This window comes from Pelodiscus sinensis, chromosome 5 (assembly GCF_052426305.1).
Source record: "Pelodiscus sinensis isolate ZL-2025 chromosome 5, ASM5242630v1, whole genome shotgun sequence".
Taxonomy (NCBI): domain Eukaryota; kingdom Metazoa; phylum Chordata; order Testudines; family Trionychidae; genus Pelodiscus; species Pelodiscus sinensis.
In genome coordinates this window covers 135,779,533-135,795,000 of record NC_143056.1, presented here as the reverse complement: position 1 = coordinate 135,795,000, position 15,468 = coordinate 135,779,533, and the positions used below count along the sequence as shown (strand labels likewise).

Here is a 15,468-nt window from a genome sequence, read left to right as displayed (position 1 = left end):
CACACACACACACACACCTCGTTGAGGTAGGACTCCAGGTCCGCCAGGATGCGCACGTAGAAGCGGGGCACGAGGCGCACACACACACACACACACACACACACACCTCGTTGAGGTAGGACTCCAGGTCCGCCAGGATGCGCACGTAGAAGCGGGGCACGAGGCCGACACACACACACACACACACACACACCTCGTTGAGGTAGGACTCCAGGTCCGCCAGGATGCGCACGTAGAAGCGGGGCACGAGGCCGACACACACACACACACAACACACACACACACACACACACACCTCGTTGAGGTAGGACTCCAGGTCCGCCAGGATGCGCACGTAGAAGCGGGGCACGAGGCCGACACACACACACACACACACACCTCGTTGAGGTAGGACTCCAGGTCCGCCAGGATGCGCACGTAGAAGCGGGGCACGAGGCCGACACACACACACACACACACACACACACACACCTCGTTGAGGTAGGACTCCAGGTCCGCCAGGATGCGCACGTAGAAGCGGGGCACGAGGCGCACACACACACACACACACACACACACACACACACACACCCCTCGTTGAGGTAGGACTCCAGGTCCGCCAGGATGCGCACGTAGAAGCGGGGCACGAGGCACACACACACACACACAACACACACACACACACCTCGTTGAGGTAGGACTCCAGGTCCGCCAGGATGCGCACGTAGAAGCGGGGCACGAGGCCGACACACACACACACACACACACACACACACACACACACCTCGTTGAGGTAGGACTCCAGGTCCGCCAGGATGCGCACGTAGAAGCGGGGCACGAGGCCGACACACACACACACACACACACACACACACACACACACACACACACACCTCGTTGAGGTAGGACTCCAGGTCCGCCAGGATGCGCACGTAGAAGCGGGGCACGAGGCCGACACACACACACACACACACACCTCGTTGAGGTAGGACTCCAGGTCCGCCAGGATGCGCACGTAGAAGCGGGGCACGAGGCCGACACACACACACACACACACACACACACACACACACCTCGTTGAGGTAGGACTCCAGGTCCGCCAGGATGCGCACGTAGAAGCGGGGCACGAGGCCGACACACACACACACACACACACCTCGTTGAGGTAGGACTCCAGGTCCGCCAGGATGCGCACGTAGAAGCGGGGCACGAGGCCGACACACACACACACACACACACACACACACACACACCTCGTTGAGGTAGGACTCCAGGTCCGCCAGGATGCGCACGTAGAAGCGGGGCACGAGGCCGACACACACACACACACACACACACACACACACACACACACACACACACACACACCTCGTTGAGGTAGGACTCCAGGTCCGCCAGGATGCGCACGTAGAAGCGGGGCACGAGGCCGACACACACACACACACACACACACACACACACACCTCGTTGAGGTAGGACTCCAGGTCCGCCAGGATGCGCACGTAGAAGCGGGGCACGAGGCCGACACACACACACACACACACACACACACACACACCTCGTTGAGGTAGGACTCTAGGTCCGCCAGGATGCGCACGTAGAAGCGGGGCACGAGGCCGACACACACACACACACACACACACCTCGTTGAGGTAGGACTCCAGGTCCGCCAGGATGCGCACGTAGAAGCGGGGCACGAGCCGCACACACACACACACACACACACACACACACACACACCTCGTTGAGGTAGGACTCCAGGTCCGCCAGGATGCGCACGTAGAAGCGGGGCACGAGGCCGACACACACACACACACACACACACACACACACACCTCGTTGAGGTAGGACTCCAGGTCCGCCAGGATGCGCACGTAGAAGCGGGGCACGAGGCACACACACACACACACACACACACACACACACACCTCGTTGAGGTAGGACTCCAGGTCCGCCAGGATGCGCACGTAGAAGCGGGGCACGAGGCCGACACACACACACACACACACACACACACACACACACACACACACACACACACACACCTCGTTGAGGTAGGACTCCAGGTCCGCCAGGATGCGCACGTAGAAGCGGGGCACGAGGCCGACACACACACACACACACACACCTCGTTGAGGTAGGACTCCAGGTCCGCCAGGATGCGCACGTAGAAGCGGGGCACGAGGCCGACACACACACACACACACACACACACACACACACACACCTCGTTGAGGTAGGACTCCAGGTCCGCCAGGATGCGCACGTAGAAGCGGGGCACGAGACCGACACACACACACACACACACACCTCGTTGAGGTAGGACTCCAGGTCCGCCAGGATGCGCACGTAGAAGCGGGGCACGAGGCCGACACACACACACACACACACACACACACACACACACACACCTCGTTGAGGTAGGACTCCAGGTCCGCCAGGATGCGCACGTAGAAGCGGGGCACGAGGCCGACACACACACACACACACACACACACACACACACACACACACACACACACACACCTCGTTGAGGTAGGACTCCAGGTCCGCCAGGATGCGCACGTAGAAGCGGGGCACGAGGCCGACACACACACACACACACACACACACACACACACCTCGTTGAGGTAGGACTCCAGGTCCGCCAGGATGCGCACGTAGAAGCGGGGCACGAGACCGACACACACACACACACACACACACACACACACACACACACCTCGTTGAGGTAGGACTCTAGGTCCGCCAGGATGCGCACGTAGAAGCGGGGCACGAGGCCGACACACACACACACACACACACACCTCGTTGAGGTAGGACTCCAGGTCCGCCAGGATGCGCACGTAGAAGCGGGGCACGAGGCCGACACACACACACACACACACACACACACACACACACACACCTCGTTGAGGTAGGACTCCAGGTCCGCCAGGATGCGCACGTAGAAGCGGGGCACGAGGCCGACACACACACACACACACACACACACACACACACCTCGTTGAGGTAGGACTCCAGGTCCGCCAGGATGCGCACGTAGAAGCGGGGCACGAGGCACACACACACACACACACACACACACACACACCTCGTTGAGGTAGGACTCCAGGTCCGCCAGGATGCGCACGTAGAAGCGGGGCACGAGGCCGACACACACACACACACACACACACACACACACACACACACACACACACACACCTCGTTGAGGTAGGACTCCAGGTCCGCCAGGATGCGCACGTAGAAGCGGGGCACGAGGCCGACACACACACACACACACACACCTCGTTGAGGTAGGACTCCAGGTCCGCCAGGATGCGCACGTAGAAGCGGGGCACGAGGCCGACACACACACACACACACACACACACACACACACACCTCGTTGAGGTAGGACTCCAGGTCCGCCAGGATGCGCACGTAGAAGCGGGGCACGAGGCCGACACACACACACACACACACACCTCGTTGAGGTAGGACTCCAGGTCCGCCAGGATGCGCACGTAGAAGCGGGGCACGAGGCCGACACACACACACACACACACACACACACACACACACACCTCGTTGAGGTAGGACTCCAGGTCCGCCAGGATGCGCACGTAGAAGCGGGGCACGAGGCCGACACACACACACACACACACACACACACACACACACACACACACACACACACACCTCGTTGAGGTAGGACTCCAGGTCCGCCAGGATGCGCACGTAGAAGCGGGGCACGAGGCCGACACACACACACACACACACACACACACACACACCTCGTTGAGGTAGGACTCCAGGTCCGCCAGGATGCGCACGTAGAAGCGGGGCACGAGGCCGACACACACACACACACACACACACACACACACACCTCGTTGAGGTAGGACTCTAGGTCCGCCAGGATGCGCACGTAGAAGCGGGGCACGAGGCCGACACACACACACACACACACACACCTCGTTGAGGTAGGACTCCAGGTCCGCCAGGATGCGCACGTAGAAGCGGGGCACGAGGCCGACACACACACACACACACACACACACACACACACACACACACCTCGTTGAGGTAGGACTCCAGGTCCGCCAGGATGCGCACGTAGAAGCGGGGCACGAGGCCGACACACACACACACACACACACACACACACACCTCGTTGAGGTAGGACTCCAGGTCCGCCAGGATGCGCACGTAGAAGCGGGGCACGCCCTCCTTGTCCACCACGCTCCTGGCCTTGCTGTAGGCCCGGCCCAGCAGCTCAAACTCCTCCAGACACTTGGTGACGTCGCGGATCTTCATGGCGTTCCGGATGGTCTTGATCAGGTTGGTGAGCTCCTCGAACCTGCGGAGCCGGGGTCAGTGGGGGGCCTGGCCCAGCCCCGCCCCCAGTCCTGGCCCTCTGTCACTGCAAGGGGTCAGCGCGGAGCCCAGCTCCCACACACCACTGGGGTCAGCCCCAGATTCTTGCCCCACAACCGGGTCAGCGTGGGGCCCCTCCCATGCGACCCACATTTGCTGCTCCCAGCCCCAGGACCTCCCGGCTTCCCAACCAGCCCCAAGCAACTGCCCCCAGCAGCCTGGCCCCCACTCACCGCTTGTCCTTGGCGCTGCGCACCACCCGCTTCGTGTCCTCCTCATCCTCGCTCAGCAGGATGGGCCTAGGGGCACGGACAGGCAGGTGGGCACAGGGGCAGGGTCCCCCGGGAATACGCCAGAGCCCACAGGGCCCCTCCCCCAACACCCCTGTAGCCCATCGCTGCTGCCAGCCCCACACGCTGCAGCCTGAGCCTCCACCTGCGCTCCAGAGACCCTGCCATGCTGCCCTGTGCCACCCCCAGCGCCCCCCTGCCTCCAGGCACCCCCCCACGCTGCCCCTCCCCCAGCGTACCCCCAGCACCCCCCTGCCTCCAGGCACCCCCCCACGCTGCCCCTCCCCCAGCATACCCCCAGCGCTCCCCTGCCTCCAGGCACCCCCCCCACGCTGCCCCTCCCCCAGCATACCCCCAGCGCCCCCCTGCCTCCAGGCACCCCCCCACCCCCCCCATGCTGCCCCTCCCCCAGCGTACCCCCAGCGCCCCCCTGCCTCCAGGCACCCCCCCACGCTGCCCCTCCCCCAGCATACCCCCAGCGCTCCCCTGCCTCCAGGCACCCCCCCCCCCTGCTGCCCCTCCCCCAGCATACCCCCAGCGCCCCCCTGCCTCCAGGCACCCCCCCCACGCTGCCCCTCCCCCAGCATACCCCCAGCGCCCCCTCCCTGCCGCAGACACCCCCCCCCCCACGCTGCCCCTCCCCCAGCATACCCCCAGCGCCCCCCTGCCTCCAGGCACCCCCCCATGCTGCCCCTCCCCCAGCGTACCCCCAGCGCCCCCCTGCCTCCAGGCACCCCCCCACGCTGCCCCTCCCCCAGCATACCCCCAGCGCTCCCCTGCCTCCAGGCACCCCCCCCATGCTGCCCCTCCCCCAGCATACCCCCAGCGCCCCCCTGCCTCCAGGCACCCCCCCACGCTGCCCCTCCCCCAGCATACCCCCAGCGCTCCCCTGCCTCCAGGCACCCCCCCCACGCTGCCCCTCCCCCAGCATACCCCCAGCGCCCCCTCCCTGCCCCAGACACCCCCCCACGCTGCCCCTCTCCCAGCGTACCCCCAGTGCCCCCTCCCCTAGCCTACCCCCAGCGCCCCCTCCCTGCCCCAGACACCCCCCCACGCTGCCCCTCCCCCAGCATACCCCCAGCGCCCCCTCCCTGCCCCAGACACCCCCCCACGCTGCCCCTCTCCCAGCGTACCCCCAGTGCCCCCTCCCCTAGCCTACCCCCAGCGCCCCCTCCCCGCCCCAGACACCCCCCCACGCTGCCCCTCCCCCAGCGTACCCCCAGAGCCCCTCCCCGCCCCAGACACCCCCCCACGCTGCCCCTCCCCTAGCCTACCCCCAGAGCCCCCTCCCTGCCCCAGACACCCCCCCACGCTGCCCCTCCCCCAGCGTACCCCCAGAGCCCCCTCCCCGCCCCAGACACCCCCCCGCTCACTTGCTGTAGTTGCCCCCGACGGGCTTGGCCACCAGCTCATCCCCCGAGAGCGAAGACTCCGACTCGCTGTCCGAGCCCGTGGTGAAGAAGCGGGACATGGCGCCGCCCGGCCTGCGGGGCACGGGGGGGTCAGAGCGAGAGAGACCCCCGTCCCCTAGTGCCCCGCCCCCAGAGACCCCCCCGCCCCTAGTGCCCCGCCCCCAGAGACCCCCCCCCCCCCCCCGCCCCTAGTGCCCCGCCCCCAGAGACCCCCCGCCCCTAGTGCCCCGCCCCCCCCCCCGCCTCCCCCAGAGACCCCCCCCGCCCCTAGTGCCCCGCCCCCAGAGACCCCCCCGCCCCTGCCCCCTGCCCCGCCCCCAGAGACCCCCCGCCCCTAGTGCCCCGCCCCCAGAGACCCCCCGCCCCTAGTGCCCCGCCCCCGCCCCCCCCGCCCCCAGAGACCCCCCGCCCCTAGTGCCCCGCCCCCAGAGACCCCCCCGCCCCTAGTGCCCCGCCCCCAGAGACCCCCCGCCCCTAGTGCCCCGCCCCCCCCCCCCGCCTCCCCCAGAGACCCCCCGCCCCTAGTGCCCCGCCCCCCCCCGCCCCCAGGACCCCCCCCCCTGCCCCCCCCCGCCCCCAGAGACCCCCGTCCCCTAGTGCCCCGCCCCCAGAGACCCCCCCTCCCCCACCCCCCGCCCCTACCCCCCCGCCCCCCCCTTCCCCCAGAGACCCCCCCCCCGCCCCTCCCCCACCCCCGTCCCCTAGTGCCCCGCCCCCAGAGACCCCCCCGCCCCCCGCCCCTAGTGCCCCGCCCCCAGAGACCCCCCGCCCCCCCCCCCGCCCCTAGTGCCCCGCCCCCAGAGACCCCCCCACCCCCGACCCCCCGCCCCCCCCGCCCCCAGGACCCCCCCCCGCCCCGCCCCCAGAGACCCCCCGCCCCCCCCCCCCCGCCCCTAGTGCCCCGCCCCCAGAGACCCCCCGCCCCTAGTGCCCCGCCCCCCCCCCCGCCTCCCCCAGAGACCCCCCGCCCCTAGTGCCCCGCCCCCAGAGACCCCCCCGCCCCTAGTGCCCCGCCCCCAGAGACCCCCCCGCCCCTAGTGCCCCGCCCCCAGAGACCCCCCCGCCCCTAGTGCCCCGCCCCCAGAGACCCCCCGCCCCCCCCACCCCGCCCCTGGTGCCCCGCCCCCAGAGACCCCCCCGCCCCTAGTGCCCCGCCCCCAGAGACCCCCCCCCCCCCACCCCCCGCCCCTGCCCTGCCCCCAGAGACCCCCCGCCCCTAGTGCCCCGCCCCCAGAGACCCCCCGCCTCCCCCAGAGACCCCCCGCCCCTAGTGCCCCGCCCCCAGAGACCCCCCCGCCCCTAGTGCCCCGCCCCCAGAGACCCCCCCGCAGGGCCCCGGCCCCGCTCACCGCGCACGTTGCTGCTACTCAGCTAGGGCCTGCGCTGGCAGAGACCGGACACGGGCACTGCGCATGCGCGCAACAAAACCGGCTCCGCAGGGGATGCGCAAAAACCTCGATCGGCCGCGGGGCATGATGGGAAATGCGGCCCCGAGCGGGGCATGATGGGAAATGCAGTCCCGAGCGGGGCGCGGGGCATGATGGGAAATGCGGCCCCGAGCGGGGCGCGGGGCATGATGGGAAATGCGGCCCCGAGCGGGCCATGATGGGAAATGCGGCCCCGAGCGGGGCATGATGGGAAATGCGGCCCCGAGCGGGGCGCGGGGCATGATGGGAAATGCGGCCCCGAGCGGGCCATGATGGGAAATGCGGCCCCGAGCGGGGCGCGGGGCATGATGGGAAATGCGGCCCCGAGCGGGGCGCGGGCCATGATGGGAAATGCAGCCCCGAGCGGGGCATGATGGGAAATGCGGCCCCGAGCGGGGCGCGGGGCATGATGGGAAATGCGGCCCCGAGCGGGGCGCGGGGCATGATGGGAAATGCGGCCTCGAGCGGGGCGCGGGCCATGATGGGAAATGCGGCCCCGAGCGGGGCATGATGGGAAATGCGGCCCCGAGCGGGGCGCGGGGCATGATGGGAAATGCGGCCCCGAGCGGGGCTCCACGGGCAGGGGCGGATCTAGGGCAGGGCGAGCCGGGCGGCCGCGCGCATGCGCCGTGGCAAAGGGGGGCCGCGGAATTGCGCTGCCCCGGGCGGGGGCGGGGTCTGTGTAGGGACCTTCTGTGTCTGCGCAGCAGAACCCTCAGCTCGGAATGGGGGGGGCGGGGCCGGCCGGGCGGGGGCGCGGGCCGGGGGGGGGGGCGCGGGCGGGCGGGCGGGGGGGGCAGCGGGGGCGGCCGGGCGGGGGGGGGGCAGCGGGGGCGGCGGGGGGGGCCGGGGGGCGCGGGCCGGGGGGGCGGGGGCGGGGGGGGCGGGGGGGGCCGGGGGCAGGGGGGGGGGGGGGGGGGCAGCGGTGCCGGGCGGGGGGGGGCGGGGGCAGCGGGGGGGGCCGGCCGGGCGGGGGGGGGCGGGGGCGGGGCCGGGCGGGCGGGGGGGGGGGGGCCGGGGGGGCAGCGGTGCCGGGCGGGGGGGGGCGGGGGCACTGGGGCCGGCGGGCGGGGGGGGCGGGGGCAGCCGGGGGCGGGGGCCGGGGGGGGCCGGGGGGGCAGCGGTGCCGGGCGGGGGGGGGAACCGGCCCGTGGAGAGCGGGGCTGGCCCGGACACACGGGGTCCCGGGGTGCTGCCCGTCCCACGCTCGGTCCCCAAGGGGCGCAGGGGCGAGTGGCCCCGGGGTGCCCCGTAGCTGGGTCCTGCCGGCCGGCAGAGCCCTCCAGCGAGAGCGCCCGGCCAGGCAGGACCCGGCCCGTGCTGACGCTCATGACAATAATGAAAGTGACTCCCCAGAAAGCCCCGTGTCTATGGTTCCCGGTTCCAGCCCGCGCCCCTAGCTCCGTCCCATGGCGGCAGTGCCCGACGCTGCGTGGGGGGCCGGGGCGGGGCTCACGCCTGTCTGGACGCTGCGGTCGCCAGGCTGGAGCTCAAGACGGACACGTGCAAAGTGCCGCACCGAGGAAGGACCCGTCTCGCGCCCACGGGAGGGGCGGAAGGGATCCGGGGGCAGGGGCCAGCCCCGATGGCTCCCGTGCCCTGTGATTCTGTGGCCCGGAGGTCACGCCCCCTGCAGAGACATGGGGCCATGGCAGCACAGGCCTGAAATGGGGTGACTGCCCCCAGCCCCTCTGGCCCAAGCGACACGGACACAGAGATATTGCCCAGCGCCTGCTCGCACAAAGCAGGGTCCTTTATTGGGGGACATCTCGCACACACCTACAGGCCCCGCCCCCCATGGGCCCTGCCCCACCGTACAGCTATGGACCCCTCAAAGCCTCTTGCGCAGCTTAGAGGAAAACTTGCTGCCACCCCTCAGATACCCCCACGTGCCCCCGCCGCTCTCCACGGGGGGCTGTTTGGGGGTCTCCATACCCTGCTTCCTCCCCAGCGCCCCCTCCGGCGCCTGCCCCACACAGACGGCTCGAAGGCGACCAGGCCCGCAGCTCAGGGCAGGTGGCAGAAGTAACTGTGCGTGGGGAAAGCAGCAGCTCCAGCCAGCGAGATGCCCAGGGTGTCGGCCACGCAGCCCACGGCCATGGCGAACTCCCGCTCCTCGGGGGGGCTCTGTGGTAGGGACAGAGGGTGCGCCCCTTAGCCGGGCCGGGTCCTGCTCCCCCACCGCGAGGGGGCTGCTCTTCACACTGGCGCCCTGGCAAACCCACCCCGCTGAGCCCGGGGCAGCAGCGCAGAGACGGGGGGCTCCTCGGCGGGGGGGCCAGGGCGCACTGGCTGCCGGCCCCGCCCGCAGGAGCCACGGGCCAGCTGGGTAGCCCATGGACCGTCCGCTGAACCCCCACTCTGCAGGGGCGCTCGGTGGTAGCCCCGCCCCCGCAACCAGACCCCCGCCCCGCCCCCCGGCCGTTTCCCCCCGCCCCCCCCCCAACCAGACCCCCGCCCCGCCCCCCGGCCCCCCCCTCTGCCCCGCCCGCCCCCAGCCAGCCCCGCCCCCGCCCCCCGGCCCCCCCCCGCCCCCCCCGTTTCCCCCCGCCCCCCCCAACCAGACCCCCGCCCCGCCCCCCGGCCGTTTCCCCCCGCCCCGCCCCCCCCAACCAGACCCCCGCCCCGCCCCCCGGCCGCTTCCCTCCGCCCCGCCCTCCCCCCAGCCAGACCCCCGCCCCGCCCCCCGGCCGTTTCCCCCCGCCCCCCCCAACCAGACCCCCGCCCCGCCCCCCGGCCGTTTCCCCCCACCCCGCCCCCCCAGGCAGACCCCCACCTTCCCGTCAGGCCCCCTCTCTCTATATTCTTCTTACCCTGCCCCCCCCCTGCCCTGGCTCACCTCCAGGCTGATGCTGTGGAAGGTGTTCACGTAGGCAGCCCCACCCAGCAGCCCCTCGTACAGCACCAGGGCAAAGAGCAGGTAGATGCTAGGCAGGAACAGGAAGTACACGGCAGCCAGAAGGAAGCCCATGTTCAGGCCCTGCAAGGTGAGGAGGGATCGGTGATCAGCGTGACGCGCCCAGCACCAAGGGCCGGGGGAAGGGGGTCGGCGTGACACGCCCACGCCACGGCCAAGGGCCGGGGGGAAGGGGGTCGGCGTGGCACGCCCACGCCACGGCCAAGGGCCGGGGGGAAGGGGGTCGGCGTGGCACGCCCACGCCACGGCCAAGGGCCGGGGGGAAGGGGGTCGGCGTGGCACGCCCACGCCACGGCCAAGGGCCGGGGGGAAGGGGGTCGGCGTGGCACGCCCACGCCACGGCCAAGGGCCGGGGGGAAGGGGGTCGGCGTGACGCCCACGCCACGGCCAAGGGCCGGGGGGAAGGGGGTCGGCGTGACGCCCACGCCACGGCCAAGGGCCGGGGGGAAGGGAGTCGGCGTGACGCCCACGCCACGGCCAAGGGCTGGGGGGACGGGGGTCAGTGTGACGCCCACGCCACGGCCAAGGGATCTGTGTGACAGGGCGGATGGGGAAGACTGGAGTCCTGTGAACTGGTGCACACCCCGCAGGAAGATGGAGGCACCCCGGGAGGGGCTCGTGGCGTGTAGAGACGTCTCATTCATATCTGTGTGACTCTTGTCCTCACTGACGTTTGTGTTGTAACTCTGGGCCACCCAGCCCTTGGGGCAGGTAATGAGTCTTAGCTTTGCGGCACAGGCGGCCCCGACGTGCGGCACGTTTGGTTCCCGGGGCAGCGTGGCAAGTGGAACTCTCCCTGCGCTCGGCGCCGGCGGGACTGCGGGCTGAGGACGCAGGTCGGGGGGTCAGCCCCTCCTGCACTTTACAAACAGTGGGAAGTGCGGGGGGTCGCGACTCAGGGGTCCCTGTATTACGTCCTTTTCTAGAGAAACTTTGTCTCTGTTGCTCTAGGGCGCAGGAACGCCGGATTCCGCCTCCTTCCGGACACCTGCAGGCTCCGTGCCCCGCCGAGTGAACGGGCACGGCTGGGAGACAAGCAGCTCCCAGCCAGACCCAAGCACAGCGCGACCCTGGGCCCTGGCAAGCGCGACCCTGGGCCCTGGCGAGCGCGACCACTGGGCCCCGGCGAGCGCGACCCCTGGGCCCCGGCGAGCGCGACCCTGGGCCCCGGCGAGCGCGACCCTGGGCCCCGGCGAGCGCGACCCTGGGCCCTGGCGAGCGCGACCCCTGGGCCCTGGCGAGCGCGACCCCTGGGCCCTGGCGAGCGCGACCCTGGGCCCTGGCGAGCGCGACCCCGGGCCCTGGCGAGCGCGACCCCTGGGCCCTGGCGAGCGCGACCCTGGGCCCTGGCGAGCGCGACCACTGGGCCCTGGTGTGACGTAGTGGGGGTACTTGCTGGGCTGTGGTGACCCCTGCTGTCTGGAGCAAGACCCAGCAGGGAAAACCTCGCTAGGCAGAGGTAAGGCCAAACTTGTTGAGCCAGGGGCCAGACACCCCCCATGGAGAGGAACAAAGGAAGGTGGAATGCGGCCCTGACTGGGGGGGCAGGGCTGCAAGGGAATTTAGTTAGTTGGTTGGTGGCTGTCTGTGAGGATGGATGAGACAGCCTAGGGAGAGGAGCTGGAGTTTTAGGGGCCCAGTCTCCCCCATCTCAAGGGGGCCTGAGGCATCCTAGCCCAGTTCCTGTAACCAGATTACATCTGTGCTGCGCTGTGCTGGAGGAGCAATAAACCACCCTCAATTCCACTGGCTGGTGCAGTCTGTTTGTGCCATTTCGGGGTGCAGGAGACGGGGAACCCCCAACGCGCCGTCACACTGGTGTCAGGAGCGGGATGCACTGCACCCCATGGATGGAGCTTCCAGCGGCGAGCGACAAGGCGCAGTAGAAGCAAGAGCCCTGGAGCCAGGCGTGCTGGAGACAGAGCGAAGCGGTTCCTGGGAATTGTGGGGCGCTGCAGCACTAGACTGGTGAGTCTGCACCGAGGGGCCCAGCGGGCAGATGGCCTACGCCCGACTCTTGAAGGCAGAGCTGGTGGGGCTGTGCAGAGAGAGGGGCTTGCCTGTGCGGAAAGCAACCAAGGCCCAGCTGATTACCCAGCTGGAAGAGAATGACCAGCCACAGGGCCAGGATCTTGTCCCCAGGGGAAGCAGCCAGACCCCACCTGAGAGTGTGTCAGGCTCAGAGAGGGGGAGGAGTGCTGGAACCCACCGGAGAGATGAGACAGCGTCTCCCAGGAGGCCTGCAAGCCGTAGCCCATCTAGGGCAGGGGCCAGCCCAGCGGAGCTGCGGCGGCTGGAGATCCAGCTGCGGATCAGGGAATTGGAAGTAGAGGACCGAAAGAAGGAACGCCAGGACCGAGAGAAGGAACGCCAAGATCGAGAGAGGCAGCGACAGCATGAGCTGGCCATGGCAGAGCGGAGAACCGGCGGGGCACCGGCTGCGCCAAGTGCGGATGGGCCCCAGGGTCCCAGGACTGCCAGACGCTTGGAGAGGCTCGTGGTGGCCCTATTGAAGGACATGGGTGACATAGACGGGTTCCTCAGCTCCTTTGAGAGGGCCTGTGGACTGCAACGGGTCCCCCCAGCTGACTGGCTGCAGGAGCTCGTCCCCGCACTGAACCAGGAGGCGGCCGGAGTGCTCAGTCAGCTGGAGGACCTACAGCCAGGGGATTACAACCGAGTCAAGGAGGCCCTGCTGCACAAGTTCGGGCTGACCCCCGAGATGTACAGGAAGAAGTTCCGGGGGGTACAGAAAGGGCCACGGGAGACCTATGTGGACCTGGCCTCCCGCCTGGCGCAATACTGCCGCAAGTGGGTGTCTGGAGTCGGAGCCCAGACCGCAGAGGAGCTGCTCAAGCTGGTCCTGATGGAGCAGTTCTATGAAGAGTGCCCACCCAAACTGAGGCTGTGGCTCAAGGACCGGAGACCAGAGATCCCCCAGGAGGCCGGGAGACTGGCGGATGAGTTCACGGAGAGCCGGTCCGGGTGTGAACGGGAGTCCCGGAGAGAGAGGGAACCGCGCAGAGACCGGATCTCGGCTGAGCGACGGAGGGAGTCAACTACGGGGCGAGACCAAGGAACAGGTCGTCTGCGCCCCGGAGAACCAGCCAGGGCCTGGACAGAGACAGCCCAAAGCCTAACTTGCCATCGCTGTGGGCAAAAAGGCCACAAGAGGGCTCAGTGCACCAGGTCCCAGGACCGGGGACTTTCCAGGGTTAACTGGCTGGGGCGGGAGGAAGGGCAGGCTGCCCCAGAGGCAGAGGCTGGCAGGCAAACCTCAGCTCAGAGAGAGGGGAAGGATGCTCAGTGCACCTCCCCTGGGAGGTCTGATTCTCAGGAGGCGGATTTCTCCGTGTACCGGGTGGGGGCAGGACGGCCCCTGCGGAGCGAGTGCCTCATACCCCTGGAGGTGGATGGTAGGAAGGTGACGGGCTTCTGGGACACGGGGGCGGAGGTGACTCTGGCCCGATCCGACATAGTGGCCCCGGAGCGGATACTACCCCACGCGCAGCTGACCCTGAAGGGCATAGATGGGTCCCCGTTTAAGGTGCCTGTAGCCCGGGTGCATCTGAAATGGGGGGCGAAGGACGGCCTCAAGGAAGTGGGGGTGCACCCGCACTTGCCCACCGAGGTGCTGATGGGGAATGACCTAGAGGAGTGGCCCCATGAATCCCAGCGGGCTCTAGTCACTACCCGGAGCCAGAGCCAGCGGGGGGCTGACAACGTGGGTCCAGGGAAGGATTCCTGGCAGCGTCCTCAGGGTCCCATCCCAGTGGACACGGGGTCCAGCCAGGCTGGGACTCCGGACCTAGGCAGAGGTGGGGGACAGGTCCCGATCCCTGCCTCAGCAGCTGAATTCCAGGCTGAGGTGCAGGCAGACCCCTCCTTGCAGAGGCTGAGGGACCAGGCTGGCCTCCGTGCAGCTCAGCCCCGGGGGAGAGGTGGCCAGGAGAGATTCCTGCAGGAGCGTGGACTCCTGTTCCGTGAGTGGCTCCCCCCCAGGAAGGCGAGGGCATGGGGGGTCCAGCGGCAGCTGGTCGTCCCCCGAAAGTATCGCCTCGGGCTGCTGTATTTGGCCCACGATGTCCCCGTTGGGGGCCACCGGGGGATCCGGAGCACCCGGCTGAAGCTGCTCCAGCACTTCTACTGGCCGGGAATCTTTACAGCCGTGCAGCGGTACTGCCGGTCCTGTGACTCCTGCCAGAGGGGCGGGAAGGCCCAAGACAGGAGGAAAGCGGCTTGGGGGTCTCTACCCCAGATAGACCCTCTGGGCTCGCTGAGAGAGTTATGGGAGGGGAAGACCTCCCTGGATGGAGCATCGGGGGTGGAAGCCGCCCTGGTTGTCCAGAGAAGGCTCGCTGGGATCATGGCCCCGGCCCGAGAGACCCTGGCGAGAGATCAAGGCCAGCGGAAGGGTGGGTGTGACCCCCGAGGACAGGCCTGCGCCAGTCGCCCTGGAGCGGGGCGGCAAGTGGACAGAGGGAAGCCAGCTCAGGTGGGGCCTTGCCATGGCCGGCCCGAGTCAAGGGGAGCACCCATGTCCCCGGGGCGGGTTCCCACGCAGAGGACCCGAACTTCCCTAGGTCACGAGCGGAGTGACCCTGCTCAGTTCGCTCTCGGAGGGGGGAGAACTGTGACGTAGTGGGGGTACTTGCTGGGCTGTGGTGACCCCTGCTGTCTGGAGCAAGACCCAGCAGGGAAAACCTCGCTAGGCAGAGGTAAGGCCAAACTGGTTGAACCAGTGGCCAGACACCCCCCATGGAGAGGAACAAAGGAAGGGGGATGCTGCCCTGACTGGGGGGGCAGGGCTGCAAGGGAATTTAGTTAGTTGGTTGGTGGCTGTCTGTGAGGATGGATGAGACAGCCTAGGGAGAGGAGCTGGAGTTTTAGGGGCCCAGTCTCCCCCATCTCAAGGGGGCCTGAGGCATCCTAGCCCAGTTCCTGTAACCAGATTACATCTGTGCTGCGCTGTGCTGGAGGAGCAATAAACCACCCTCAATTCCACTGGCTGGTACAGTCTGTTTGTGCCATTTCGGGGTGCAGGAGACGGGGAACCCCCAACGTGCCGTCACACCTGGCGA

At 69.0% G+C, this 15,468-nt stretch overlaps 2 protein-coding genes across 2 annotated transcripts in view; both read right to left on the bottom strand.

The window, feature by feature from the left end:
- LOC142825847 (eukaryotic translation initiation factor 3 subunit C-like) overlaps positions 1–7,544 on the bottom strand; it is a 25,142-nt gene extending 17,598 nt beyond the window's left edge. The window contains exons 1-4 of the mRNA XM_089778781.1: positions 7,393–7,544; positions 6,005–6,115; positions 4,575–4,640; positions 4,135–4,324 (exon numbers count right to left, since the gene is read on the bottom strand). Of these exons, the coding sequence (XP_089634907.1) occupies positions 4,135–4,324; positions 4,575–4,640; positions 6,005–6,102 (354 nt within the window). The 5' untranslated portion in view covers positions 6,103–6,115; positions 7,393–7,544. The remainder of the gene's footprint in view (positions 1–4,134; positions 4,325–4,574; positions 4,641–6,004; positions 6,116–7,392) is intronic.
- Positions 7,545–9,188: 1,644 nt separating this feature from the next.
- The window catches only part of CLN3 (CLN3 lysosomal/endosomal transmembrane protein, battenin), a 72,512-nt gene continuing 66,232 nt past the window's right edge, over positions 9,189–15,468 (bottom strand). The window contains 2 exon segments of the mRNA XM_089778780.1: positions 9,189–9,597; positions 10,310–10,450. Coding sequence (XP_089634906.1) covers positions 9,478–9,597; positions 10,310–10,450 — 261 coding nt within the window. The 3' untranslated portion in view covers positions 9,189–9,477.